Genomic DNA, 23,716 nt, shown 5'->3' with positions numbered 1-23,716 from the left:
TTCGTTTTCCCCTTTTATGTCAACCTCTCTTGTTTTGGTGGAAGAAAAAGTCAAATAAACATCAGAAACTGGAGTTCCCCTAAGAGCCGGTCTTTTTGAAGGAGGCGGGAGCCCTGCGGTTTTATCACCAAGTGTGAATTTGCTGCATATCAACAACTTCCCAGAGCCACTGACGCACGGCTGTGTGTGCTGTTGTGTAGGGTCCTGAGAGGGAAAGAAAACAAATTACCATATGCCTTGGATGGGATGCGTCGCCTGCTTCCGGCCTTTGTCGTCTTAATCCTCTCATCTGCAGTCAAGTCCAGAGCTGTCGCTCCTTGTTAGGATGTGGCGGATAGAAGCCAACACACCGCTTTCCATTTTAACCACAAGCTCCATTCAAGATTGGCTGCATGTGTTAGATTTTATTCCCAAAATGTGATTTTATCCATCATTATCATCTTCCTGTGTATTTAAACCATAAAAGCTTTTAAGTTGTTTACATGGTGCCTGATCTGGGATTCCTAACGTGGCCAGCCCCCGGACTAAAATCTCCAAGATGGAAAAGGGAGCTGGGGAGACCTTCCATTTCAGAGCCATACAGATTTCTAAATGGCACACAGACGTTTAAAACTTACTGTGTTTGAACTTGCAAATGAAGGTTACCTACTTTAGGTACCATTACTGAACCACAAAAGGAGCACTCTGTTTTGCTATACAGAAAAGCACTTTGATGGATTTAAAAACCTCTATGTCCCCTTCTTACTCCCTACCCTTAACTAGTGTGTGGTGGACTATCAGGGTCTGAATCAACTAGACCTTTCGGGGGCAGATCCATCGAAATACTCGAAATCCTCTTCTCCTAAAGCATGACTCGTGAAAGGACACAAAAGTATTTTATCAGCAACCTTACATCAGCAGACTCAGCCCAGCTCCATGCGGCCCCTCCCTGCCGACCCTCTTCCCACCTCCCCACTGACAGCCCTTATGACGTAGGTACATCGTGCTAACTCTTCGCTCAAGTTAAAAGCAGAAGAATATAAAACAGACAAACAACAAGGAGCTACTGTGTAGCACAGGCAACTGCATTCAATGTCTTGTAATAACCTATCGTGGAAAAGAATCTGAAAAAGAATATATTTGTGTGTGTAACTGAATCACTGAGCTGCACACCTGAAACCGACACCACATTGGAAATCAACTGCACTTGAATTTAAAGAAAAGGTAGCAGAGTGTGGGATTCCAAAGATACAAGTGCTTTTCTCCTGTGATCGCTGGGGTTACACTAATGGAGACGGAACTCCCACGTGTCGTCACGCTGTTTTCATTGTTAGTGTCTTACTGACGACACTTAATTGGGCCTGACAGTGATGGACGTCAGATTCTCAATTACCAGCAGCCACTGCAGGTCTGTCAAGAGTACGGGGCCCCAGTAATGAATTTGCCCTTGAAAATGATAGAAAGAAACATTAACCGAGAGAAGCAGGTGTATATTAGCTCCATACCTGTAGATTCCTGGAGGATTTGCTGAGTTGGAAAAAGCCAATCAGTTTACTTCTAGAACTCAGAAAACCTCTGACTGCAGCACATCCTTCCTGATCTGTCTTCTTTTTCGTGTGTCCCCCTGTTTGGCCAAAATATTTCCACCACCAAATGATGGCCTCTTTGGCTGGTGTGTGATGTCGTGACTCAGCTTGACCAAAGACCCTATTTCTTGGGCGTGGGTCCCACCCCTGCTGGACATGGCTTTGGGCTGCCCCTCCACCCTGCAACGCTCAATGTGAACTTTCAGGTTTGGAAGCCCAAGCTGCAATCCATTTAAAGAAAAAGCAATCAAATGGAATGTGTGGCTGTGGGAATGGGCCTCAGTGTCCCGGACCCGAGTGTGGTCATCTGTTAAAATGAGGAGATGGGACTGGATTGTTTCTCAGGGCAGCGTGGAGAAGGGGCCAGGTGAGACCACCAGGTCGCAATTCCATGGCCTCTCTGCCTTGCCTGGAAAAGGAAGGTAATCATAGAACCTGCCTCCTGGAGTTGTCCTGAGGATTGAGTGAGCTAGGGCCATCTAAGCACTTAGAACAGTGCCTTGCACCGGTTCACACCACGGGACGTCTGATCTCAGCAGGGATGCTCCCAGCCATGAGGCAGGTTGATTTTGTGATCCTGCTCAGCCTCTTCCCATTCTGGACAGAGTTAGGAGTGATGTTGGGAGAAGAGGATGCAGGGAGGCTCATCCATCTCTGGAAAAAGGAGACTGGCCCAGTCATGCCACTCAAGGGCCTGCCTGTCAATGTAAAAAGGGACATAAAATAATCCGGGGGCAGCAAGGCCAGAACAGCCGGGCTCCTGAAGTGTGTCTTCACCAAGAGATGCCCACTCACTGCAGGGCAGCCGGCCATCGGAACATCACTCAGCGGTCGGGACCCTCTTACCTTCCTGAGATGAGGCCTTTTATCTGCAGGAGCCTCCGGGTGCTGGTACTGCTTGAGCAAACAGCAGTTCAGCGGGTTGCACTGCCCCAGGTTCTTGAGTTGCATGATACCCAGTTGATTGTCTCCTTCTTCGGGAATGTGACTCCTCGCTCTTCTGGAAGACCAAGTTTTAGCAAAGACAAGGACCCACTCATTTAAGAGAACACAGTTGGGGGTAGTTATTGGAAATGGGGTGTCTATTATCCGCTCCAAAAAATGGCAAGCTCTCTTCCTGAGTTAACTTCCTCCATCTCAAGGAAGTGGTAAAAGTGTTACTTCTAAGTGGGGAGAGTTACAGCTCAGTAGTAGAGCACATGCTTAGCATGCGTGAGGTCCTGAGTTCAGTCCCCAGTCCCTCCATTTAAATAAATAAATGACCTAATTACCTCCTCCCCCCAAAAAAGAATAAAAAGGTTAAAGTAATAATAATAAATAAAAATGTGTCTCATTAAACCCTCCACTTCTGGTATATAGCCATGGTGTGTCCTCTAGACTCTGAGAAACGGCAGCTGTCATTTCCTAGAGAAGGTTTAATTGTTTTTTTCTCTTATTTATGAGGGGCATGCCAGCCGTTCACAAAGCGGGGGGAATGAGCCCCATTTCTCAGCCCGTGAAGTGTCCTAAAGGAGGAACTCTTGTGCTGAAGGGGAGGTTTTGTTGACACCCGCCGTTCTCTGTCCTTCGCAGTCATTTGAGGGAAACAACAACTACGACACGCCCGAGCTGCGGACGTTCCCGCCACTCTCCACGCGGTTCGTCAGGATCTACCCGGAGAGAGCCACCCACGGTGGGCTCGGGCTCAGGATGGAGCTGCTGGGCTGCGAGCTGGAAGGTAGCCGTGCTTTCTTTCTAGGGCCCCTCTGCCTCCCCAGACGTCTTCTTTCCTTTTCACGCTTTTGCGTCCCGATGGTGCTGCTGCCAGTTGCTGCCTTTCCCCGGGTGACCTTGGGTCTCCCGTGCCTGCCAGTCTTGGGGGCTTGGCGTCTCATCCCGCGTGAAACCGTGCCCCCCCCCCACTTTTGTCTTGCTTGTTTGCTTGGTGGGCCTCAGACTCTGTGGGGTCATCTTTGACTTTTATTGAAAATGACGTATCGAGGTGAAATTCGCATGGCATAAAACTCACCACTGAAATGAACGGTTCAGTGGCATTTAGTACACTGACCATTATTTATGCAGCTAACACCTGTTTCTAGCTCCAAAACATTTCCCTCCCTCCAAAGTAAAGCCCCCTACCCAGTAAGCGGTCCCCTCCCTGCACCTCCCTCAACCCCTGGCAACCACAGATTCCTTGACTCTCTTGGCGTCGTTTAGAGATCTGTGTCGGGTCCACGTTTCCATCTACTGTGCTGACTACCAGCAGATACTAGCAGGAAGCAGCATTTGACAGACCGAAATACCAAGACATTATCTTGGCAGCTGCAGGGAAACAAAACTTTACATGAGATAGCGTTCGTGCCAATACACCGAGGTCTGTGTGAAGACGTTAAGGCATGAACTTGCATGATCATAGGAAGGCCATGTCAAGGAGAAGCTGTGTTCTCACACTGACCTCAGGATTGCACCGTGCTCTGCATTTTTAATCACATAGTGAATGAAATGAATGTTTGCAAAAATGATAACGATGGTTGCTTCGTGTACTATTTAATGCTTTTGTGCATTGGAATTCCCATCTGCCTTTGATTTGGGCAAACATGAGTAACCTTATACCAACTTTTCCATCCCCATAAAGGTCTTCCTTCAGGTTAGCTCAGAGAGTGGCTGTTGTTGGTTCCCAGATGTTAATCAATGGAACATGCTCAGAGTTGTCTGGAAGGATGCTTTTTGAATATCACCTTCTTGTGCTTTCCAAATTATTTGTGTGTTGAGCTACCCAAATAGAATTACATTCCTGAGCACATTAAATATCATAAAACGTGTCTTAGGCACTAAAGAATCTTAGGCTGTAAATCACCAAACTGGTGAACAATTCATCTTGCTTCCCTACGTGTTCACTGAAAAGCCAGCCATTATCTCCCATTCTTTACTGTGCAGTTGTTTCCATATCTGTAGTCCTGTCCTGACCTCTGAATTATCCAGTCACTATCAACACAGGCCAAGAGCCAAGAAAGGCCATGTGCCAGGACTCTCGGCAAAGATGCCAAGAAAAAGAAGGCACAGGCAGACTGAACCAACCGCAATTCGTACAACTCACTGAAACTTGTCCCGTTCACTGAGATGGACAGTCAGTCCAGCTCACTGAGAAGTGGTCCTCTGAAAAGAGGGGCCTGGTGCAGGTCTCCAGTCTGGGTTCTGGAAAGTAGCAGTGACTTAGGGGGTGGGCTGGATGGCTGGTTGAAAAGTCAGAGCCTGGTGGCAGTTTGCCAGTGTCAGCCCTGTGGTGAGTGGAAGTTGTGGTGAAGAGATTTTCTGCAGATGTTTGAAAGCACTCACACGAGTGGGGAAGTCGCTTGAGCCACGTGAGAAAGCCACATCCGGGGAAAGTCTTGTCAAAGCTTTCTAACACCAGTGGTGAAAGGGAGTGTTTTTCTTCTTCCTTAAAATGATTAACAGTCCCTTGTTAAATACCGACTGCGGACCTCATTCTGTAGGAGGGACTTAAAGGGACAGAGAAAGAGGTTGTGGGGGGAGGGTACAGCTCAGAGGTGGAGTGTGTGCTTAGCGTGCACAAGGTCCTGGGTTCTATCCCTGGCACCTCCATTAACAACAAACAAAATAAATAAATAAACCGAAAGTGAGACAGACTGGTGAAAGGTACTTAAGAAAAATATATATATAAAAGAAAGAAAAGAAGGAAGGAAGGAAGGATGGAAAGAAAGACAGAAAGAAAAAGAAAGAAAGAAAGGAAGAGAAAGAAAGGAAGGAAGAAAGGAAGAAAGAAGTTGAGGTACCACCCAGCCATCCACGCATGCCCCTCTGATTTGGGGCTGGCACTCTTATTGAAGAAACCATTAGAGAACCTTAGAAAGGAAAAATTCTCAAGTAGTAAAATTGGGGCATAAAAATGACTTTCTATTTTTTTTTCAATTTAATCCAGATACTACCCCAGGGCCGCTTCCAAGGCAAAAAAATTCTTCCTCTATAAATACCATAAGGAATGTAGAAAAATCAGCAAGATGAATAGAGAGTTTAAAAGGGGCACGTTACCAGGAGTCGGGGCAGCTTAGCAAAGGCAAGCATCCGGGTCGCCAGAGAGGATTCTGTTGAGTCAGTGGTGGCGCCAAGGAGCGGCCAGCACGTGTGTGCGCGCACTTTGCAAAGCGCAGACTGTGCACCTAACGCTGCGCACCTTCTCTGGGCGGGGTGATTCCTTACTTATGACTGGTGTGTGTTCTGGGGCAGCTGAAGAAGTTGAAACTATGTTTCTATGTAATATAGTTACTTATACATTATAAACATATTCTACCTTATTATATATTGTATATCTATCTAGATTATAACTCTGCTCAGAACTTAAGCACAGTAACAAACAGTGTAATTTTTATTGAGAAAGCAGCTGTTAGCAGCACATTCCTGACTGGCCAGAAGCCCTTAGAGAGCAGCCCCCTCACTCCCAGCATCTTGTCCGGCTCTCAGACGTCAGGAGAACTGTACATTATCTCAGGTCTTATAAAGTGAAAGGTAATGCTGAACACGGTGGAATATTAAACAGACTGCAAAAATGAGTAACAGGCTGAGAGAAAAAAAAAGTAGACGGAACTAAATTGCAAGCCCTTCAAAAGCGGTCTCTGATTAACGTTGGCTACATTTCAACCACAAACTCAAAGATGTAGGAACAGCGGCCAACACTGGAATGCAGTCTTGCTGGGAGTTCAGGTAACAGTGACCTCAGGGATCTCCCAGACACCTGCTCTGGAGGGACTGCCAGCAGAGAAGCTGGCTCACAGGGAAATGGAGTGACGAGAAAGAGAGAGAGAGAGAGAGGAAGGAAGGATGGAAGGAAGGAAGGGAAAAAGGAAGAAAGAAAAGAAAAGAAAGGAAGGAAGGAAGAAAGAAAGAGAGGGAGGGAGGAAGGAAGGAAGGAAAGAAGGAAGGAAGGGAAAGAAAGAGAGAAAGGAAGGAAAGAAAAAAGACGGAAAGAGAGGGAAAGAGAAAGAAAAGGAAGGGAGGGAGGGAGGAAGGACGGAAGGATGGACAATATTGTACTAAAAGTGAATGCTGAGACTCCCCTTTTGGGGCAAAAAAAAATACATACAAAAAGTATAAACTTAGCAAACTTAGTAAACACCAAGAATGTAAAAAAAGTCATGACACCTGAGTTCTCTAGCGCCTTGAAAGTGAAAGGAAAAACAGTTCAAGCAAAATCTCTGCCATCAAAGTTCCCAGCTCCAGGGTCATGAATAAATAACCAGTGAGAATTCAAGAGCTTTCCAGACAAAGGATGTGTAAGGAGATAACAGTTCGTACAAGGTGAAGGCAGCCAGCTCTGCTAAGGAGCGAGGGATCAAATACCCAAACAGAGTGGTCCCCAGGGCATTCTGCAAAATCCAAGTGTATTTCTCTCCTGAAGGGGAGGCAAACCACGCTCCTGCCTGTTCACCACAGATTAGAGTTTTCTGCAAAAGCGTTAACAGAGTCAGCGGCCCAGGGTGGGGGAGTCCATTTCAGACGTGTGAGAAAATGACCTTTGCGTGTTGTTTCAGCGCCTACAGCTGGACCGACCACCCCCAATGGGAACCTGGTGGACGAATGTGATGACGACCAGACCAGCTGCCACAGTGGAACAGGTGATGACTTCCAGCTCACAGGTGCAGAAACCATCTTCATCCCATTGCCCTGCCATTTCAGATCTGTCGCGCTTGAGACATGCTAGTGAATGTGTGTGTGTGTGTGTGTGTGTGTGTGTGTGTGTGTGTGTTTGCCTGAATCCTCATAGGCATCAGGGTACCGCAGGGGAGGCAGCCCTGCCAAGCCATGGGCACCTCCATCCCCCAACATCCTGTCAACAAGTTGTCCTTCACCACCACAGCCATTCAAAATAATCATTTTACCATGTTCAGAGCCAAAGACCGGGGCTGTCTTCCTTGCATAAGAATTTCTCCAAGGCTAAATGTCACATAAAGTGATTCTCATCTTCAACCCCAGCCCACCCCCACTAACACGCACACCGCCCAAACATAACCGCACCCCAGGGGAGGTTTCTTTTTTCTTCCCCAGCAGGGATAAAATCTTTGGAGTGTATCCTTTGTCCAACTAATTGATGAAATCCGGCTTATATTGAAAATGCAGCTTTTAAGATAGGATTTGGTAAATCACGTTACACTAGGATAAAGGCAGACTGAGTCATCAGTTCACGTCTCCCCTCGCAAATACATCACGGATGGCATGTGCCCAGTGCCTCACAGATTCATTCAGAGGATTCCTTTATAACATTCTAAAACCCTAAAAGCTAGAACGTGACCTTTGCTTCCACCTGGACCAGCAGAGGAAGCGTCAGGTGGTTGGGGAGGTGGGGTTGCACCATTTGGAAACTGGCCAAGGCACTCGGACTCTCACGCTGTTGTGGCCAAAGGCACTGGGGGACCTTACCTGCTACCCAGGTCCAAACTCAGTTTCTTAGAGCATCTGACTCTCATTTTACATTAAACATGAGCCTTGGGTGCAGGTCTGTATTTTCACCCAGAAGAGATTCAGAGTAGCCACGTAATTAGTTTCCGGGTAACTTTATGATGACGCCAGGCACTGGCTAACGTGCTCATGTAAAATCTGGAAGGAAGCGTCCCACGGTACACTTCCAGTCACTTCCAAGCTCTCCGCTGAAGGAGCGAGAGAGCTCTGAGATGGAACGGGGTGAAACCTAGCTCATGACCTGGGCTTGCGTGCAAAACCCCCCTCCACGGGGTGGGGGCACAGCTCCGTGGTAGACTGCCTGCTTAGCGTGCGAGAGGTCCTGGGTTCAGTCCCCAGCACCTCCACTGAAAAATAAGCAAATAAATAAACCTAATCGCCTCCCCCTAAATAAATAAGTCAACCCCACCTCCTAAGTCTCTCTCCCTCCGAATTTCCAGAATAATCCCTCACAGTCCATGGCCAATAAACATTTCACGGCTGTGGGCTTTTGAAAACAAATCTTGTCTGTAAGTAGCCGCAAGCCACCGAAATTACTCTGATTAATGCTGAGCCCTTTCCTCTGTAAGATGTCGCGCTCCAGCTGAAAACCGGGCAGCTGATGTTGAAAGCAGAGGCCCAGTCTGAGAGGCAGGTCCTCCGGAACCTTCCCAGGGCTGCTCCATTAAACACTCCACAGACCTCAGGCTTTTTGCAAAGCCGGTCACATGTCCGTAGTGAAATTCTTCATAAAAAGGAATGGCCACGGCCAGCAGAGTCCTCTGTCCAGTCACCCTCCTGAGGAGACGCTCTCACTTTCATAAACCTGGCAGCGGTCACTTAGTGCTGATCAGAGACAGGGCCTCAGGCGGCCTCCCCACCTCAAAACACCAGCCTCCTCATTTCTACATCAGTTCATGGCTGAATCAATTGAAACCCAAGCCTTTGAATGAAATGGGGCAAGTGTGTTAACCTGGAGGAAACTGTGTGTGGTAGCGAGTTTCAGACCACAGAAAATGGGCCATTTCGATGGGAGACACTGACAGCCCTTTAAAAGTACAAGGTTAGCGTTTATCCACAGTGTTTATGACTGTTTATTGGGTAGAGAGAAAAAAATGCATTGTAATTACTGTGGCCAAACAAGAGCCATGTTCTCAGGCCATCACAGGTGTCTCAATTATTCCATCAACACGAGCATCTATTAAAAACTTCTAGGGGTGCTGATAACACCCCCCGACACCTCCCATCAGGAAGATGTGATTTTAGAAGGTGCTCTCACGCCTCAAATTCGATTCCTGGGCTGTGGCCAGTTTGTCCTTTTTTCAAAGCTCATCTTGCTCTGGGAAGCCCTGTGTCCATCTTCTCTGAAGCAGGGTGTGCTCACGTGCTGGTGGTGGCAAGCAGCCTGGCCTCCCCTAGCCCAGGTGTGAGCATCTCACCTCCTGGGCTCACACGCCAGCCTGCACCCTCCCTGCGCCTCCTGTCCCGGCTGCAGACCGAGAGCGTTCGATGTCCTGAAACCAAACTAAAAGCGGTCTCCCTTTAGCCCCAAAGGGGTGAACCTGGAAACTGGGCTCGCTGTCCTCTTAAGCGGGCTTTGGTTCCTTAACACGGAGGGTGTCACTTCCGTGTCTCCTCTGGGGCTGACCCATTTGAATGTCGTGGGAGAGAAGAACTGTAGCAGGCCGCTCACCACCTGCAGTGCTGGGGTCCGGGTGGACTGGCCCGACGCCTGGGAGTGAGGCGAGCTTTTCGCTCTCCACTGCCGGCTTGCCAAGGCAAAAAGTCGCCCTGGAAGTGACTCGCTGGCAAACGCCTTTGAAGCCGTTGGGTGATACAGTTGTCTTCAAAGGCACCAGGGGGCCAAACTTCACGGTGGATCTGCGTGTGCCCAACAGCGGGATTTGGCTTCTAACAAAACTGACAACGCGTATCGTTTTTCAGAAGTGAATTTTCACCTTGAGTCTTTCTCCTCTGAGACCGCGGGGAACAGAATGCTAGCGTGTCCTGGATTCCCTCCAGTCCTGCCATTACACACTCACCTTCTTAACCCACAATACACGTACTTCCATCTCCTGGTGCCGGCCTCGCTGAGGACACGCACACGTGTGACTGCCCACCCGGCGTATTCGCTGGGGTCACCTGACACCATGTCGCAGGTGACTAGCACAGGACTCTGCAGGCTGTCCCCAGAGCACCATTTTACGGCTCTCCGATTCAAGATCTGGGTGATTTCTGATCCGTGGGAGCTTCAGGATAGGACCAGGGCTCGGCCAGGATCGAGATGGTCACAAGCTTTACTGTGTGATGCTACTGGATGGTTACAGTGGCACCGTGTAAGCCCCTCAAACTCCCGCGGTTTCACGAGCTCATTCACGCCCTTCCCCTGAGTCTGCCCAGGGCCTTCTGTCTTGGGAAAGCAAATAGATGATCTCCAGCCCTGAATGCCAGGCAGACACACAGGAGGAGAAACGGCTTCCTCCTCCAGCACCTAAGGAATAAACAGCAAACCAGTTTCTCCAACAAGCATCCAGGTGATTCTTTGAATTTGAAGAACAGTGCTTTAAATCAGAAGTCTCATGATGAAGAGGGAGAAGTGGCCGAGCTAAGACAGCAAAGCTAAGAGGGCGAAGGCAAGCTTCCGCGTGGCGCCCGGACCGGGAGCTCCAGTCCACCTCGACCAACTGCGGTTCACAGTGTCCGGGGCTTTGTTTGCACGGCCTCCCAGCTCCTTGGGACTGTGAAGAAATGTGTCTCCCTCCTCCTTTTTCTGCAGCTTCTCTGATCCGCAGACTGGGTGCAATACTCGTCCTTGGGAAAAACAAACAGCTTTGGCAGCAAAAGAAAGGAGGAATCACTGTCATCTGCTTTAAACCTTCAGTTTTTAAAATAGTTTGTGGAGACCAGCCTTGCAACCCCCACGAAGGCACACATCTGAAACCTTGGGAAGCTACTGCAAGCTTAGAGGTCTAGGTCAAGTTGAATGTCCGAGTCACTAATGATATTGGGAGCATGGCCTTTGCCTTTCACTGTTCTGTTGCGAGCATCCTTCACTCTGGGAGTCAGGGAATGCCCTCAGAAGGAAATCTGGAACCCTCCATACCGCCTGGGTGCTTTATGAGTAAATGTGTTGAGTGAAAACTAGTGGCTTATTAGAACTTTTTGCTGTGGTGAGCAAAATTTAAGTGGGACAGTTAACTCCAGCTGGAATTAAAGGAAGGATTATTGAAGGGAACTGTTTGCCCCTGACCGATGACTGTAAGCGTGTGGTGTCTCTCTACTGCCCGCGGCCCGCGATGTTGTCCCTTTCTCATCTCCGTGTGTTGCTGTTTTTGTATTTCAGGTGGTACCACTGTGCTGACCACAGAAAAGCCAACCATGATAGACAGCACCCTACAGCCAGGTATCAAACGCAAGAGAAAACGTGGCAGATTTCACGCATGCCTCCCCTCCACCCAGACATAGCGCCTTGCTTGGTTCTCAGTTTCCGTTTGCCTCAAAGTCCTAGCAGAGATGCCACCAGCATCTGGTCCCCGAGCACGAGCCATAAACACTGCTTCCCTCCCATCCACGTGCACGTGCAGCCGGGAGTGAGGTTTCTTGATTTCCTCCATTAGTAACTGCCAAATGGTGACAGTCCCCGCTCCCGACGGCAGGCACTAAGGAACATACTTTGTTTAAACGCAGCACATCTAGGACATGGAATGTGTTTGCAAACTCGGGGGAAGGAAATCTCCCAGGCAGCCGCCTGACTATTTATTTTCACCGCCACTCTGCGAGCCGAGACAGGCGGGGTTTGTCAGTTTTGCCTGCCACACAGTTGGCACTTGTACAGCCGCGTTTCCAGTGGGCGAGCCACGAGCCGGGGTGCGTGGAGGCAAGGCTGGCGCCGCCCGGGAGGGGAGCCCCCACCCAAGGGGCATCTCCGCATCCTTTTGTCAACAGAAGCCCCTGGTGGCTTCTAAAGCCCCTGGTTTGCTGTCCTCAGGGCCCAGCCGCAGGGGATCGCTGGCCTCCCCGCCACTCTGTTTTGTGTTTCGTTAGTATTTTTGGAAGGTCTTCCCCACGGACACACCCGAGGGGAAGCAGTCCGTCTAAGCAGTCAGAGGCTTTACCTACTTTCAAGTTAATCATTAGAGTGAGGTGACCAGGGCAGCTCGCCAGCTTCTCCCATTTCCTCTCTTGACGCCGCTCAGCCAGGGCCTCCCCGCCCCTTGTTCCCGGGGCATGTGGTGCCCATCAGTGCTGCCTCAGCGGGAGACCCTCCCCAGCTGGCAGAAAGTGGGAAGGGCCACTCTAATCAGCACACTTCCTTCAAGGGCACTGTCCCTGGCGCTCTGATTAAATGCACTGCAGAGCTAGCCTGCCATCAGTCCAGCTTCACCCCAGTTTCCCCACGGTGGGCTGGGGGTGACGGCTTCCCTGCAACACCAGCTCAGTCAGGCACCCCAGACACCGAAGTTGAAACCAAGATTCACCTGAATCCCAACAACACAGGGGTCCTACCCGCATCTTCTCAGCTTATGCAACGCGGCCTTCAGGGACTGGCTGCGGCCCTGCCTCCCTCCTGAGTGAGGCTGCCTCTTGCTTCCGATCTTCCCCGTAGGAAATTCCTGGGTTCCTTTTCATCCTCGGCCCCATCAGGGTGGTTTTCTGTGGGGCCGCCGCCAGTGGGCTTTCAAGGATTTTCTGGAAGAGGGAAGAGGGGTGAGGTGGACAAGTGATGTTCTTAAGAATGCAGCAAACATTTTAACTGTTGCTCTGATTTTTCCCTCTTGCCGGAGAGTTAATTATACCCGCGAGGAAGTTGCCAGCTAGCCTGTTTGATCTCACCTCTCTTCTTCTTGTCTGAAAAGCTAGGGATCATTAAAAATACGAATGTGGACAATAGCCTTGGGGAGAATGGAAAGGTACATGGGATGAGTCTGCCCCAGTGTTGGAGGTCCACGTTATCAGAGCAGGAATGACCGCGAACTTGCGGTTTGGCCATGAGCTCAAGGCCATTGGTGTGATGGCTTCAGAGATGAGCTCCAGGGCAGACAGTCTTCTTTTAGGGTGTCTTGTGGTCAGAGGGCAGGTGTACAAATCATGAACCAGTGAGACCCCTTGTACCACCATCTGAACAAGTTCCCTCACACTGTTACTGAGTCCAAGTTTGTACAACAGGCCAATAAGTCAAGAGATGAGATGTTGGAGCAAGGAATAGTGACTTTATTCCGAAAGCCAGCAGACTAGTGTCTCAAAGAACCATCTTGCCTGAGTCAGAATCCAGGCTCTTTTTATACTAAAAGGGAAGGGGGTGTGGTTGGTTGTTGCAAATTTCTTGGTGTCGGAATTCTTTGTTCTCATAGCTGCCCACGTGGGGCAGGTCACAATGTTCCTATAAACCTCCAACAAGACAATTGTTATTTTCTGTTCTGCAACTTTTTATCTCTATGTGAATAGAAAAGTGTTTTGTTTTTAAAGGTCAGGGCCTTGAGAATGGGCTCTTTTGTGCATTTCAGGCTCTAGGGGACATCCTTTTCCAAAAGGTGCAGAACCAGCGTGACTGAGCCCAGAGCACAGGGTTAGAGCCGAAGGCGCAGGTCCAGGGTGGGGCCAGGTTGGTTCTTCTCTGTTACAAAGCCACAGGGCTTACTGACTGGGGTGGTCTGGTCCACAGTCAACCCAGAGCCCTTTACGAATCACCTTGGTTTCTGTTTTTCCCTTGTCTGAGTCATGAATCTGGCTCTGTAAGTCTTCTTCTGTGGATAGGGAACTGTGTGAGCTTGAAGGAGTTCTGTTCATCGTCCCCTCCTGGCTAAGCCAGCGTTCAGGGCTTGAGGGTGTGTGGAGTCAGGGACCAGGGCTGACTCTGAGGTGCTCACCCCGGGGTCAGACTCACCCACTGGTTCCTGGATCCCCACTGAACTGCAGGCGTCTTGAGAAGCAGCAGCAAATCAGACCCCGAACTTCCATCATCTCCCGATAGCGCCGAGGCCATTACAGACTCCAGCAGAGTCTGAAGATTTCGTGTAGAGGACTCTTCTCAACATAACACGTTCCTTGGGCGCATGATACTCATATGCTGTCTGGGCTGTAATCAGATGCATAAAGCCGAGTAATGCTTTGCCGGGAACCGATGAGAAGCCCAGCTCCCCCGGGAAGCCTCCTGCCCCACGAGGACCTCCGGCACTCCGAGCGCAGCCAGAGCCTGTTGGTGTTGCGTGGACCGAGGCACCTCCGCCGACTTCCAGGGAAAGGCCAGCCTGGGAGGAAGGGGCAGTTGTGAAGACCAGAGTTAAAATGAAATCCGTGTGTATATACGGTGCTAACGGTCTGACTGCGGCCAAGGGAGTCCACCAGGCGCGGCTGGTCTTGGCTCACAGCGACTATACGTTTGTTTTAAGTTCAGGATATTGTTTCCTGCTATTTTTAAGAGTCAAGAAGGGATTTAGCCAGGTTATTCCCAATGAATTTAATGAGGATCGTGCGGCTGCAGGGCCTGGGTAATATTTTGAAGCTTGAGGGTCCCACGGAGTCCTGGATGCTCGTTCACTCCTCCATGTGCTTTTTTCTCTTTCTTTTTTTGCCCTTTACCTCTGCTCTGTCCTCTCCCGCCCACTCTTTTTTCTCCCCTTTCTATTTTATTTTATTTTTTGAGTTTCAAAGCCTTTCTAGCCAGGCTTGAATCTTCAGCATTGAGCTACTCTGACTCCACACCCATCCCCTGCAAAAGGCATTGATTTTTTTAATTTCTTTTAATTTAACAAGATTTCCATAAATGATGTGATTGGGACAAGGAGATAACAGAGTAGGAAGACACGAAAAGTTAGAGCAGATTCCTTGTTAAATTCGTAGATTGGAAAGAACAGTGGAAGATAAAGGTTGACTTCCATTCACTGGAGCAGGAGAAATACCTGAATTACTCTCTCAGGCGAAGCCGTCCTCTGTCCTGGCCACTGCAAAAATCCCCAAGTTCATATATTTTATGATATCACCAGGCTAGTAACAGCCAAGTTATGGATGGTGAGGTTTTCTGCAAATTATACTGTAAATTTAATGTATTAACAAGGCAAAAAGAACTAGAAACGTGTGTGCTGTCATGGCTTAACTGCCTTCTTGTGTGTACGTGTCTTATAAACGGCTCTTAAAGAGAAAACGCCAAACCAGAAACGTATTAAGATTTCCAATATTAACATTTACTAACACGAGATTATGCAACAGGACCTTTGGGACCATGGGCGTTGGCATCCAAGGGTGCTTAACCATTCAGTCACCATTCAGCTGCCTGCACTTCATCTGCAGAGCTCAATCTTGCTGCACAGAAGTGGGGCCAACTTTTGCAGAGGGTTTCTCATGCTTTAAGGAGTCCTGTTTCATGGTTACGATGGACTAGATATGAAATCTACCTCTCCAGTGACACTGTCACTGTGGCATATAGCCCTTTGCACTAAACAGTGCTCACGGTGTGCATGTCACCTGACTTACTAGGTGCGCCTTCCTGACTGGCCCTGTGAGTCCTTGGGCAGGTCCCACTGTCTTGGGATGGGAGAATCCATCCTGCTTGGTTTCGACCATGCATAGGGTGACTTCCTTCCAAATTTCACATCAGCATTTGAAAGGAGCTCCTTGGAAACTAAAAATGCCAAGTACAAGGCCCTTATCTAGTCAATAAATCTTTCCCCAAGATCCCTCCCACAGCCGTTGAAGTGGGAGAGGGTCCGCGGAGCCCAGGCTCAGAGAAGAAAGCCAGATATTTGTGTCCATCACGTAAACAGAGTTAAAGAAAAGATCAAACGATTTAGGCTCCCTGCTGGACCCCCATACGGCGTGTAACACCGTAGTTCCCTTCTTTTACAGACATGGTTTTGAGACTTCCTTGTTAGACCAGTTGGCGAGCTGCCCCAGGCACCTTTCTGTCCCAATGCTGCCATCTGGTGGGCCCAGGGAGATGCAGTGACCTTCCCTTGTTAGCGAAAGCAGCCTCTGTTGGGTATTTAATCTTAGGAGGGAAGAGGGGGCCTGGCAGAGGCATGAGAATTTTATCTTTAGGATTATTTATATTGTTAGCTCAAGTACCCCACCACCACCAAAATCCCAAGCATTTTTCCCATCCTTAAAGGTTAAGCTACTTTCCAAACAAAGGGTTAAGTAAAAAATAAGGCTATAGAGATTTAAAAAAAAAATGCGTAGTCAAATAGCACCTGTAGAACGCACAGGACAACCCGTTCCTGAGAAGCCATTCATACTTTCTGTTTAGATTCCAGAGGAAGCATTCGGAACATTAAAAAAAAAAGTACAGATGGGAACCTGTTCAAATACGCTTTGGCTTTGCTTGACCTTGCACTGGGGTTTTAGGTGGGGTGAGCAATTTATATGCAAATCTGAAAATTCACTAAAAAAGCAGACATACACTTAAAATTAATTGACCTGATATAAAGCACAGAAGTCAAAAGTAATCTTCAGAAATGCTTCAGTGATCGGACAGTGAGGATCTGAGGCATCAGCTGGTGTGGCGAGAATACAAAGAGCCTCAAGGGTGAGAGGCTCAGCCAAGTCACGTTTCCAGACTCCGGAGGTCCGTAGGCCAGTCTCCAAATTGAGATTCTTTCCGTGGGTGGATATCAATTTATATGATTCATCCTCATGAACGGAGTATCTCTTATATTAAATGTTGTGGAAATCGGGAGAATGCTGCAGGTGTAACAGACATGCTTTGGGAAGAAACCTTCCTGGAAAGGTTCAGTACAACCAGTTTGGCAGGCAGTCCTTGATCTTTTTTGAGCTGGATTTTAAAAGGATAATAATTGCTCAACATGATTGTGCAAACATTTGGACATCTTCATGCATCTTTTTGAGTTTCCTGGTAATCCTGGGCTTTGTGGCTTTCCCAGAATTTTTTAACAGACATTAAGTTACATTAAGTCTTGCTTTCCATGGACAAATGAAGGGCCTTTCTGACCAAAATGATGAAATTTGTCTCTCTCTGTTTGTCTCCCTTTTTCCTTTTCCCCACCCAAGAGTTTCCAACGTACGGTTTTAACTGTGAGTTTGGCTGGGGCTCCCACAAGACGTTCTGTCACTGGGAGCACGACAACCACGTGCAGCTCAAATGGAGCGTGTTGACCAGCAAGACGGGGCCGATTCAGGATCACACAGGTAATGGAGGGTTCACTGTGGCCTCGTTTCTTCCAATCAGAAGCAGCGTTATGCCTGTGGAGGGTTGCCGGCTCTGTGAGTTTAGGGGGGTTAGAAAATTCTGCAGAGTATTCACTTGCGCTTTTATTTTCTGGAATTAAGAAGATGTCCTTTCCTAGGAGAGGGTCGTTTGGTTGAGAATGCTGATTCAATTCGGCAACTGATCGGCCTCTCTGAAAAATAGCCACTGGGCGAAGGAGTGTGTGTGAATTTGTACCTGTTTTTCTACTTCGTCTGAACTTTTTTCATGGGAAATTCCAAACATATTCCAACGGATTCAAAAGTAGAAAAGAAAGAGTCAAATGAACCCTCCAGAAACATAACTCAACTTCAACAATCACCAAATCACAGGGATCTTGGTTTCTCTCTCTCACCCTAACTCTGGGTGGTTTTGAAGCAAGTCCAGACATACAGGTGTCATCTCACTTACTCTGCAGCTAAGGAAGCCCTAAATGAGCGTAATGCTTCTCTCGTGACCCTTGGAGTGGAGGTGGCTTGGGGTGTGGGTAGAAATCTTGTTCTTTTGAAGAAGATTGTAAATCTAGCCCACTCCCTCTGAGTGGGTAGAAACCTCACCACACCCCAACCCACAGCCCAACCCACCTCCTGTCTTCCTTTCCTCCTAAGATTAACTAGGCCTGGGGGACACGAACAGTCAGCCACTCCAGGAAACTCTTCGTCTAGCGCCATCTTGTTTCCCTCTAGTCATTTCTTCACCCAACTGGAGGAATGGAATAAAGAACCAGGAGTGTCCTGCAGAAACACACATGCGTGCACTCACACACACACACTCACACACCCAACCCACAAACTTCTCATCAGTGGTACTGACAGGACGGCTTACCCAAGTCACGGCTTCCCAGATGAGACCCCAGACGCACATTTGCTGGCGCTGGGAAATCTCGCTCAGCCGAGGCCCCCCCGTGCTGAGCGGGCCCGGGGATGGGCAGAGGTGCTTCCTGCCTTGCACACTTTGTTGTTCACACTTCTCCCAGTGAATACAGCCATTAAGTTGGTTGAATGGGCCTCCTCCCACCGCCGCCACCTCCTTTCCTAATGAGAATGACAAGGAAATTGGTTAAAATTGGACTCCTTCAATCGTGAGACACTTTCAATTGAGTCTTGAGACAGGCAGTTTTAGAAAACTTAAAATACTTTGACTGTAAGTGGCACTGAACATACAAAATGGCATCAAATTAACCAAATGCAATTAGCCGCCCCGAAGGCAGTAATGGTGGAAAAATGGATGTAAAGTGAAGCAAAATGGCTCAGTAGGATCTGACATTCAAAGGAGGTTAAAAGCTACGTTAGCCCGAGACAAAAGCTAAAAGGCTTGCAGAAGTACAGTGCTAATTGAGAAAGCCAAGAGCGGGTTCCTGACCCAGAAATGCGATAAAACCCCCGAAAGGAAAACCGCCAGCGCTTTCTGTGTCGGAGTGTCAGGAAGGGCGGCTTGTCTTGGATTAACGGCTGAGAAGTGCGGTTCCTTCAGAAGGCTGTGTCTCTTTTGTCCTCCCAGACACGCCGATTTACCCGGCACTGGCACCGGGGCTGCCCCCCAGCACTAGACACACGATCATTTGCCGGGAGGGGTGAGCCTGACATCCGAAAGGCAGGAACTTGTTTCCATGGGCAAGTCCAGGTGGAAGAAGCCCCCCACACCCACTCAGACTGACACAGACCGGGCGGCACTTTGCAAATCAGCTGTGGAGAATTCTTACATTTTAATTTTAGTTAAAATCTTGAAGGAATCCCACTTGGTTTTCTGCATTTGACTTCTAACAGTGAAGCTGTGTCCCAACTCACGGAGGATGCCCCAAGCCCGCATCCTCCCCTGCTTCATTGCACGAATGTTATCGAACTGCTGGCTTGTATGGGAGATGCTTCGGTGGTCACTGGAGACACAAGTGTGAGGGAGGGAGGCCCAAGCCTGGCGGCCTCACAGTCGGTTGTGGGTGGGAAACCGTCCAGCGCAGTGGAGCGAGGGTGTCCCACAGCAGTGGGGGCGGGGGGCAGCGGTGGCAGGAGATAGCCCAGGAGGGGGCAGAGGAGCTGGCCTGGCTCAGGGACCATCTCAGCTGAGCATCCTCAACTCCACTCTTCTCCATAAGATCTGGAGGCAGGGGAGTTTTTGTTTCTTTTTGTTTTTGCTTAGAGAGAAATAACCATTTTTTATTACCAAGAAGAGTTTCGCTCATTGTTGTGGCAATACTGTGTCTATTTAGAGTACAGACTTCTCCGAAAACAAATGAAAATAGGTTTCTTGGGTGACCAAAACTGAAAACCGCTGTTTCCACGTTTTGCTCATCAAGACAAAAGAAACAATTAAGAATATTTCACATTAAAATCTTGGCTGTATATGTGTTTTAGAAGGAAAATACCTGGAGGTGAAAATTACCAATAATTTCTGGGTTTTTTAAATTTCTCAACCATTAAGCCATGCGGTATTTATGAAAATGGAATTGTAAACACATTTAATGTCCAGAAAAGTCACTCTGTTCCACAGCGTGTTAGAACAACACGCTGACATTTTTTGTATCATAGTCCTTTGTCTTATGTTTTGCAGTGTTGTTAAACAATTCATAAAAGACTAGCAGGGCCAAGGTGGGTGTCTTACCTGCCCGCCTTGCTGGGCCGAGCGAGGTGGTACTATGACACGGACAGGTGGCCACCACCTGTAATCAGTGGGAGGAAACAGACCCCGGGGGTGTCCGAGTCTGCGTGGTCACAGAGGACACTCCCCAGAGACAGAGCATCACGTGTACCGCCAGCCCTGTGGTTTTAATTTCCACCCTCTTTTCATTATCCCGCCCACTGGTTTTATTAAGAGTACTCAGTACCGACCCAGACTAGCTGTCAGGTGAGAGAGGAAAGTGTCCCAGTCCACACGACCTGGGTGCTGCTGACACAGGACCTGCCCACAAGCGTGCAGTAAGCGTTTCTCCAGACACACCAGCCTCTTGGGTGGCACGTGGACCATCCCACTGCCCACTGAGGCCCCACATTCACGCTTACATCAGGTGCAGCGTTAGAGGCACATTTCTATTTGCAGAGCGAATGGGGAAATATGAGTCGTGTGTTTAGACCAGGTGGTGGCAGGAGGCAGGGCTCCCACTGGGGGTCATTAACAGTGGAGCCAGGAGTTCGTCCTCCAAGCTCAGCAAGCATGTCCGTTGCCAAAACGGCACATTGTAATAAGCCTCAAAAATGCAGCCTTGCCCCTCTCTGAACTGGCAGCCCACATCCAACAGGAGTGGGGCTCATAGTGGAGTTTCCAGCCCTCCGGTGTATTTAAGGAAATTTATAAGCTGTTAAAATAAACTTGGGGAGAATCATTGGAATCCAGGGGGAAAAAAGATGGCTAGGTTATTTGGGCAAACTGCAGCTCGGTTATTATCAAGCTATCCTAGTGACCAAAACATCACCAGCCAGAAGTCCTGCTGCTTCATAAATAAGACTACATCAAATTATCCCCTGTGCTCTGTGTTCACACGGGCGCTGCTGGAACAAGCTAAAAGTTGCACAAAAATAGGGCTTCCCGGACGTTCCATCTGCTTGCCGTGGTGCAGAGGCCAACCTGCACCGTGGCCAGGGGGCCGTGTGTTCCAGATACGGGGTGTCCCTCTCATGCGGCTTACAGCCTCCTGGGCGAACGTCCTCTCGCAGAAGCTGAGAGCAGAGCTTTCAGTGCCAACGAGGTTGGCATCAACTGCACACCTTCCCTTCCACTGCGTGGTTGGGTTCTGGTGCTCAGCCCCGGAGAGAAGGCTTGAGTAGCAGAACATCACAGGAAGGAGGCAGAGGGCATCTGCTGGGCCACCCTCCCTAACGCAGCCTTTTGTCACAGCAGGAGATGGGAACTTCCTGTACTCCCAAGCCGACGAGAACCAGAAGGGCAAAGTGGCTCGCCTGGTGAGCCCAGTCGTGTATTCCCAGAACTCCGCCCACTGCATGACCTTCTGGTACCACATGTCCGGCTCACACGTGGGCACGCTGCGGGTCAAACTGCGCTACCAGAAGCCGGAGGAGTACGACCAGTTGGTCTGGATGGCCATCGGGCACCAAGGGGACCACTGGAAAGAGGGGCGCGTCCTGCTGCACAAGTCTCTGAAACTTTACCAGGTGCGCCCCTTCCCTGGGTCCGGGAGGGCAGCTGCCTCGGGGATGCGGGGAGTGTGTCTGAAAGTTATGCAGATGAGATGTGGGAATCATGGAATGATGTCAGGTGTTTCCGGAACCTGAGATATTGCCACGAGGATGATAATCTTGGTAGCAGGGTTCACAGTCCCCAAGATTAAAGGCGTAGAATCAGTCTGCTGAGAAAGAGGGGGAAATGCTGCCCTGTAAATACTTCTGGGCTCTCACAATGAGCATTCCTGTTATGTGCTGCTTTCTCCAGTTTTACATTCTGTATCATACAAAGGGAGCATGATGGGCAGTTTTATGCCATTGCCATGTAGTTCATACGGATTGGAGAGCAAGCCACGTCCTTACAGGAAATCTCAAGAATTTAATATATGTGCTGTGGCTTGAGTGGGACAATTTTGCAAACACTGTTATTTGGGACCGAACATTTAAATACTGGGAAAATGATCTCATTAGGTTAGGTCAGGTGATTTTTTAAAAACCTGAAATAGAGTCAATTTACAATGCTGTGTTAGTTTCTGGTGTACAGCAAGGTGATTCAGTTACACACACGTATTCTTTCTCATATTCCTTTTCATTGGGTATTGAAATACACTGAAATGTGCATTGAATATGGTTCCCCGTGCTGTACAGCAGGTCCTTGTTGTTGGTCTGTGTTATATACAGCAGTGTGTATCAGCAAATCCCAAACTCCTAATTCATCTCTCCGCTTGTTAGGTGATTTTTGAGGGTGAAATCGGGAAAGGGAGCCTTGGCGGGATCGCGGTGGATGACATAAGGATTAACAACCACATCCCTCAGGAGGACTGCACAAGTAAGTGCGAGCGGCTGTGGGACCCTGCCCAGGGCACGCGTCCTCCCTGTGGTGGGCTCTGTCCTGCTCACTTAGACCTAGAATCTCAATGTGGGCTGTAGTGCATCCTGTGAAATGCATGTTCTGGTGCAACAGGGTATAAAGCCAGGTCTGTCTGCCTTTAGCTACCCCGTTACCTGGTTCACTTAGAATGGCTTAGAATGTTGGTGCCCAGAAAATGACTTAAGTAACGTGGAATCCAAAGATCATAGCGAGGAAGCAGCTCACGGTCCGCAGGCTGTGTACGCCGGGCCAAAGCACTGTGATGAAACGGGGGAAATGCAGACGTCTGGAGAACTCCAGATAGCTGAGTGTGTAAACAAAACAGCAGGCCTTTGAAATTTTTGCTCACAGTGGACTTAATGACTGTTCATGGGTCATGGACACCATCATTGTTCACTGTCTTACAAAGTAGATGTTTCTGACCCTGAAAACCGTTGAAATGACTCAGATACGTGAAATTTCGAGACTTCGCTAGTGTTTCGGAGGGGATGGATGTTATCGGTCTGGTGTATGTGGATAAAAGTCTGACAGTTCATACTCCCGGTTCTTGATATAAAATTATGAATAGCATCACTAATGGCAATGTAATAGCACACTAATTAGTCTTAAGCTCCACTGGCTACACTTAGACTTTTGTTATATATCATAATATAATAGGATGTTAATTATAGCGAGATGGAATCAGTCTGTTGGGCAAATTTAAGACAAAGGAGGCCTGTTGGCTATAATGGGTTTTTGGTCGTTCCAGCAATTTACAAAGCTTTTATTATACAATATATTGGATATACGTAACCCCTAAAGTGGCAATAATTTGATAGGGTCGCTTGAAGAAATTGGGGGAAGAAACAAGCAGTGAATAAAGGACTCCTTCTTTATATTATGCAAGAAAATCTATTTAATGTCACACTACTTAGCAGACCCTTCACCGAAAATGACAGGGCTTAATATTTAAGTTATGGCTACTTTACAAACGACCCACATCCACGTCTGCACAGTTGTTAAAATGGGTACTTCGGATAGTTACATGGTGCGTGTGTCACTGTTGCTTCTTCTCTGTTCCAAGATGAGAGGGAGATGACGTGATGGTTTTGGAATGTGAGCATGAAGTCCACCCACTGCAACAAGGGAGTCAGTTCACTTCAGCTCAGCAAGTCTTCACTGGCCACCTGCTGTGTGCAAAGCAGCATCCAAGTGCCACAGTGAATGTGCAGAGGCTGAGACAGGTCCACGAGCCTTTCCCTTCCACATGGCTGGTCCCCTCGGCCGTGGCTACTGCCCGGCACTGGACTCAAAGGCACAACTCAAGCACCCTGAAGACACTTCATGCTGCTCTCACAGTGAAAGGTGTCTAAGAGAAGTCTACAATTACTCGTCAGATACGTTTCCTTGAATATTTAGCCAGGGGTGCTGTGAGGTTTTCAGCTGTTTATTGCATTATTTATTCATGCATTAATACAACAAATATTTACTGAGGCACCAGATATGTTCCGGACACTGTTTTAAATGCTGGAGATATAACAGTGAACCAAATCCTTGTCCC

The 23,716-nt window shown here is 48.6% G+C and overlaps 1 protein-coding gene across 7 annotated transcripts in view; it reads left to right on the top strand.

Moving 5' to 3' along the window:
- NRP1 (neuropilin 1) overlaps window positions 1-23,716 on the top strand; it is a 146,911-nt gene that overhangs the window by 103,925 nt on the left and 19,270 nt on the right. For 4 of the 7 annotated variants that reach the window (XM_072955463.1, XM_072955458.1, XM_072955459.1 and 1 more), the window contains 6 exons: window positions 3,138-3,282; window positions 7,091-7,195; window positions 11,338-11,397; window positions 16,998-17,135; window positions 21,022-21,296; window positions 22,038-22,134. In XM_072955463.1, the coding sequence (XP_072811564.1) occupies window positions 3,138-3,282; window positions 7,091-7,195; window positions 11,338-11,397; window positions 16,998-17,135; window positions 21,022-21,296; window positions 22,038-22,134 (820 nt within the window). The remainder of the gene's footprint in view (window positions 1-3,137; window positions 3,283-7,090; window positions 7,196-11,337; window positions 11,398-16,997; window positions 17,136-21,021; window positions 21,297-22,037; window positions 22,135-23,716) is intronic. The other 3 variants (XM_072955462.1, XM_072955461.1, XM_072955460.1) reach the window with 3 other exon arrangements.

This window comes from Vicugna pacos, chromosome 35 (genome assembly GCF_048564905.1).
Source record: "Vicugna pacos chromosome 35, VicPac4, whole genome shotgun sequence".
Classification (NCBI taxonomy): domain Eukaryota; kingdom Metazoa; phylum Chordata; class Mammalia; order Artiodactyla; family Camelidae; genus Vicugna; species Vicugna pacos.
This window is presented reverse-complemented; position numbering and strand designations above follow the sequence as displayed.